Source organism: Monopterus albus, unplaced genomic scaffold, assembly GCF_001952655.1.
Source record: "Monopterus albus unplaced genomic scaffold, M_albus_1.0 scaffold3.1, whole genome shotgun sequence".
In the NCBI taxonomy this organism is placed as follows: Eukaryota; Metazoa; Chordata; class Actinopteri; order Synbranchiformes; family Synbranchidae; genus Monopterus; species Monopterus albus.
Genome location: NW_018127883.1, coordinates 9,779,874 through 9,785,970, shown reverse-complemented (window position 1 = coordinate 9,785,970; position 6,097 = coordinate 9,779,874). Strand labels below are relative to the sequence as shown.

The 6,097-nt window shown below is 39.6% G+C and overlaps 1 protein-coding gene and 1 long non-coding RNA gene across 5 annotated transcripts in view; one reads left to right on the top strand and one right to left on the bottom strand.

Moving 5' to 3' along the window:
- Positions 1-4,127, top strand: part of LOC109961631 (uncharacterized) — an 11,786-nt gene extending 7,659 nt beyond the window's left edge. Inside the window, exons 4-5 of the long non-coding RNA XR_002275156.1 lie at positions 287-363; positions 3,711-4,127. This is a non-coding gene — a long non-coding RNA (uncharacterized LOC109961631). The remainder of the gene's footprint in view (positions 1-286; positions 364-3,710) is intronic.
- LOC109961604 (cadherin-10-like) overlaps positions 1-6,097 on the bottom strand; it is a 91,161-nt gene that overhangs the window by 5,477 nt on the left and 79,587 nt on the right. For all 4 annotated transcript variants that reach the window (XM_020602581.1, XM_020602561.1, XM_020602571.1 and 1 more), the window contains 7 exons: positions 5,600-5,767; positions 5,254-5,435; positions 4,139-4,392; positions 3,058-3,194; positions 2,841-2,962; positions 2,323-2,431; positions 1,777-2,028 (listed from right to left, as the gene is read on the bottom strand). In XM_020602581.1, the coding sequence (XP_020458237.1) occupies positions 1,777-2,028; positions 2,323-2,431; positions 2,841-2,962; positions 3,058-3,194; positions 4,139-4,392; positions 5,254-5,435; positions 5,600-5,767 (1,224 nt within the window). The remainder of the gene's footprint in view (positions 1-1,776; positions 2,029-2,322; positions 2,432-2,840; positions 2,963-3,057; positions 3,195-4,138; positions 4,393-5,253; positions 5,436-5,599; positions 5,768-6,097) is intronic.

Genomic DNA, 6,097 nt, shown 5'->3' with positions numbered 1-6,097 from the left:
GATTAGCATTTGTTGGATATGTGTAAAATTATGTGTGTTGATATATCAACTGTCTTTACATGCTTGAAAGAATAAATCAAATCTAATCAAATCAAATCACCTGCGCTCCCCTCTGTCTGCTTCCTTTGCCATTTTTGCTCTACCAGCAGGTACAGTAGTTGTCGACTTGCCTCCCACCTGGGTGTTAATTACAGTGCCTTCAACATGGGTTGGGTGGATGGGTAGTGGTGAGGGGATAGCTCTTTAAGAACATTTGTTACTGACCAGTGCCATTTATTTTTGACAGAGCAGAGGGCTGCAATGAGGAGAACCGGAAGGGAGAGCCGTTCCAGCTCAGTGCCTGCCTGTCGGACTCAAGCAGAGGTGAATGAGACAGCCCGTCAGGGGGTTGAAGCGCGAAAAGCATCTGATAATGAGCAGATGTCATGATATTTGGCTCAAGAAGAGAGAATGGAGTTTAACCTTCAGTAAACTTGATATGTGAGGGAAGATCTGCTCACCACCAGATACGTAGTTTCAAATTCAGCAGATGGGAGAAAAGCTGGTCAGTTCTAATTTACTCTGTCATGAGTCCTAGTCAGGGTACAGATCAAATAACACATCCAATTCTAAAGGAATATAGTGTGAGAGGAGGAAGAGGGGTCAAATGCAACAAGACAGTGCACAAATACACATGCATGTGCACAATGACGGGGACAATTTTGTTATAAATCTTAATTGATCATATACAAAAATGCCTCATTCATATAGTAAAGTTCAGTGACAGTTGAAAACCGTTGCTTATTAATGTGACTGTAAGAACTACACAGCTGGTTTTTGCTGTTGTTGTTTTACCTTATATGCTGTTCCATACAGTACTGTATTAGATTATGAGGAGGGATGTAGTGGTGCTTTAGGATGCCATTAACCAACTTGTACCTACTTTACCTGCAAAATGCACAGACCGTTTTTGTAAAGGGGATTTGTAGCATAAATAATGAAGCTCAGATGGACCAGTAACCAGTCACTGATTGGACGTGGATTACTAGTGACCATACTGATCTGAGCTCTAGAGTTGTGAGTGTCTACAGTGTGTGGATTCAAATTTATCTGTCTGTCTGCAGTTTTATGCATAGAAATTTTAAATGTAGAAGAAATGTAAGTTCCCATGATAAATCTAAGCAGTGATTTACACTGATATTCCTCTAATGTATCTGAATCATCAAAAATCAAAATGAATTGATTCTGAACTTTGTGAATCAAAGCTAAATCACACTGGGAGATCAGTGCCAATACCCAGCCCTCTGACATATCGACACTGTGAGCTGCTGCCAGTCAGACTGCTGGCAGAAATGCATATTTTCAGTAAAGTATATTGATTAAAGTGAGTTGGGAGCTGAAGTTTTTAATTGTTGCCCAGTTTGTAAAGGTAGACCTTGTAATAGCAGAGATATTGACTAGAAGTTTTCCCTCCATTCGGGAACTTGGTTGTATATTTGAGCAAGCATCTCATTCTGGGTCATGATATTGACTCTGAATAGGCTGCTGCATGGAGCATATGAAAGTGAGGGCTGCTTGGGTCGCTAACGTGCCTATCCTTGTGTGGCCATATGGATGACCTGCCACCATTAAAAAAGTAAGAAAACCACTTCCTTTGAAATATGCTTTGGCAAGTTCATTAAGAATTTTGTTTTGTTTTTTTTCTACCAAGATCAATATAAATTGACTTCACAATAATAACAAAAGACTTCAAATATACATGATCATACACCTGCACATGCATGTGCTCATACTTACTCAGAAGAATAATGACACAGAGCAGTATGGCCACTAGAGCTCCAGTTGTGAGACCATCTGAGAAGGGCAGGAACTCAGGGTTACATGACTGCATGTTTCCACGGCTGTCACAAGCACACACACGTACAATCAGTGTACTGGTGCTGCTCTGAATGGGGTAGTCATTGTCTGAGATCACTATAGGCAGGAAGTACATGCTCATCTCATGCCGACTGAAACCGCCCCTCCGTGTCACAATATTGGCAGTGTTATCTGTGGGAAGATGCAAAGGGGCAAATTTTGTCAGTGACAACAGGTTTTTAGTTTTCCTTTTCCCCCCTTTTCCCTTTTTCTCCTGTGACAGGCACTTAATAATAATTTTGGGAGTGCCATTCAGAATTACAGCCAAACATTAAGCATATTAATAAGAACCCATGTTATTTGCTAAAAAAAAAAAAAAACTACAGGAGTCACACGCCGGGGCTAATGTCAGCCAACAAAATCTTAATACTTAGGAGCTATAAAGTTTTATTTTAACATGCATAGATTGTAAAATGTATATATTACCTTCCCTGTCAACGATGGTGAAGTTTGGGTTGTTGGCACTAATGCTAAATACAAACTTGTGTCCAACAAGGGGTTCGTCGGTGTCAACAGCACTTATTGTCTGAATCAGCTGTGAAGAACAGAGCAAACATGAAGAAAACACATGAAATTTAAAATGCAATGCAAAGCAAATTGATGTTCTGTGCTATTTTTCTTAACATCAAAACATTTAATGCATTGTGATTTATTGCCTTACAAAGGAAGACTGCAACTAATATAGTAGAAGAACATACAATAAAAATAAACTAGATTAACTGAAATTAGTGAGGATACTATAGATATTTTAGTTATACATGTGGTGCTAGTGTCAGTGAAGGATCTGCGTGCACCATGCATGGAGGGATCAGTGTGGATAGACACACTTCCAGGGAGTGACTGGTAGATGACTTCTCCCTTTGTTACTCTGTAAAAAAGTCTGTCAAAAGTCTGTGTGCTCATCGTGTATGCTACTAACTTGGCATAGGATGAATTTTAAGCACCTGTCCTGCTTTGACATTCTCACAGACAAATGTGTCGTAGGACATAGCAAACTCAGGGGCGTTGTCGTTGACATCTAACACCTTGATGAACACTGGCACTCGGGTTGTCTGACGTGGATTGCCTGAAATAAAATTCAAAAATCATAATAATTAAGAAGGGGGAAACAGAGATTAGTAGTTGCAACATAAGATATCTGAAAATTGAAATGGCAAATACTTATTTCAGTTGCCACCACAGAGATGTTGTGCCATTTGGACATTTCTCTGTCCAGTGCTTTGAGTGTTGTGATGGTGCCATTGACAGAATCGATGTTGAACAGCCTCTCGAGATCTGTATGCCGATCAATGGAGTATCTAGAACAGTAACGTTAGCACAGCATTTTATTATTTTTATCAACACATATACTTCTTAAGAACTGTCAACACAGACCACATTATGTGTTATCTGCATACATGAAGTATATAGTACACATAGGAGTCTTTGTTCTTGCATAGATTTGTCTCATGAGATACACACTAAAGTACTTAACTTGATAAAAATGTCACAGAACATCATTGTTTCCAAAAGAAAATACATTGTATTCCTTCCACTGTCAAAAGATGATGCATCCTTCCTCCCACCTATTCATTTGTCATAGTCAACTGTCAAACTGCACTGAAATTTGAATATGCAACACAATATGCCATGTGGCTGTGGCCGAGCGGCATATCTCTGTGTCAGCGACAGGCAGACGCCGTATGTGTGGAATGGCCGCACTGAACTGTTTGAATCGATACAGCAAATTAGGCTGTTTCATTTTGACTTTGTGCAGAGCCACAGAGGGCTTACATAATTCTGGGAAATAAACAGTGTCTATATTTGCTTCACAGGGGCGCCGCCATCTTCCACTGGGAAATCACCAAGAGGGAACCATGAATAATATCCTTTTCTTCCTCTCTTCACACTGACACACAGCCAGGCTGATGGATTACATTTAGCCAAGTGGGCACATTTTTATCCTCATTCTAAGAAAACGATAAGAGGTGACTTTATATTTTCATGCCTTGCTGGTTTTCTTATTGATTTTAAAGTAGTAGAATTAAAGCTGCAACAGCATTCACAATAAAGCACTACACCAACATGGTTGGTGAGAAAACCTTAGCCTAACATGTCATTGATTAATTTCTATGTTGACCGGGTATTCAACCCCCAAAGAGAATGGATTTCTTGAAGAAGAACTAGACAATGGATTTGGCATTTGTCTCTAACACTCTGGCACCATTTAGGGTCTAAACACTCGTAGTCTCTTGTCACTTACTTGACTGGCTTGTTGTCAGCATCAGGGTCCCTGGCTGACACCACACCAACGAAGCTGCCAGCAGCTGTGTCCTCATGCACCTCGATGATGTAAGGATTCCTGGTGAAAACAGGGGGCTCATCCACATCCTCTACTGTAACCTTGACTGTAGCATAGTCTTTGAATTGCAAACCGTGAATGAACCTTGCATCCAAGTAGGTGTTTTTCACCTCCACTCTGAACTCGTAGTCCCTCTTACTTTCATAATCCAGTGCCTGGAGATGAAAGAGCATCAGATGTCAAGCTGTAGACTTCTTCCACGATTCGCATTTCATTTGTCAGCCTTTATTTTATTCATACTCTAAAGTTACAAATCCAAGTGAAGAATACTGCATTTCTGGCAAAGGGGTGTTTTATATTACTGATCTTATCTCATTTTACACTGCAGTTCAAAAATAAATTCCGCCATTTTTCTGGCATGACTACATGCTACCAGGGGACTCTTTCTAATCTGAAACTAAACTACTCCATCTTTCAGTTGAAGCACAACGTACATATTAAGGTGGCTTAGATTTAATTTAAAATAAACACAGAAAAATTCCTTAAGCCTGAAGGATTAAATTATCTTTAAATAAGTCATGATTTGTATAATCTGGGTACTAGGTAGGATTTGGGATATCTAAAAATAATCTCTCATAAAATTAAAATAAAATAAGGATCTTTCATTCTTGTCCTTGATGTATTAGATGAAATGTATTTTGTTTAAACTGCCAAACACTTGGCAGTTAAATGTTCAAACATGACCATTTCTTGAAAACAGTAAAACTGTTCACTGGATGAAAATATATCACTTGTCAGAAGAAGTGATTTTTCATTCTGTTTCCACTTCTAGTCCTGTGTTCCACACCCTCCACACCTGTCTGAGTTCCTTGTCAAGTGAAATGGCTTCTGATGTTCTCATTTCTGACTTCTGTTTGTTTCTGCCTGCTCCGACTCACAGTCAGTCTTGTCTCCTTGTGTTTTAATTAAACTGTTAAGCTTGCCAGCCTGCCTGTCTGTGTGTCTGCATCTGGGTCCTATTCCTCCATTTGCCATTTTCAGAAAACGTGGCAGAGGGACAAAAGCGTATTTATTACCTTTTTGATTAGGATGAGTCCCTCTTGTGTGGTTTGGTCAGTGATAATGTTGAATATGTCATGACCACCGACAATGCTGTATTCCATCTCAGCATTCCGCCCGATGTCTGGATCATCAGCTTTAATATGACCAATAGCACCTCCGATCTCAGTAGACTCCACAGCAGTCACACGAAAGGAATCTATATGTGACAGTGAATGAGGCAAATTTGTGTTGTTTGTGTGAGGTTGTCTTATGAGTACATATGAGTGATTTGTCTTTCTCACTGAGATTTGTGACAAAAGTTTTTTAATGTTTAAAAGTCCACTATGAATCAGTACAAAACATGAAGAAGTGGCCTTTTACGGTTTGCAAAGCGGGGCGGGCTGTCGTTCACATCAGACAGGGTGATGCTGACTGTGGTGGTTCCTGAAAGCCCACCCATCTGTCCAGCCATGTCTTTAGCCTGAATCACAACCTGGTAGTTTTCCTTCACTTCTCTGTCCATGCCAGGAAGGGCCGTCTTGATGGTACCTGAATAAAAAAACAACATGCTTTGAGGCACATTTTCCAGTTTAAAGGTAAAATTAAATTTGGTAATTTACAGTAATTTACTATTTTACTAAAAAGTAGATAAGATTAAGATGAATTCCTTGTTTGTGCTCAGCCATGTCTCCTAGAAAATTTGATTGGTATACTATTAAAAAACATGTGATTGCTGCCTAGATTATCTTCCATGGTAACATTTGCTAGTGTCACAGTTGCTACAATTATGTAGTAAAATGCAAATCGTGGGAGGTAGTCAGATTTGATGATGGGCATAAATAAGTGCAAGACATCCTCAGTCTTGGTTGTTTAACCATA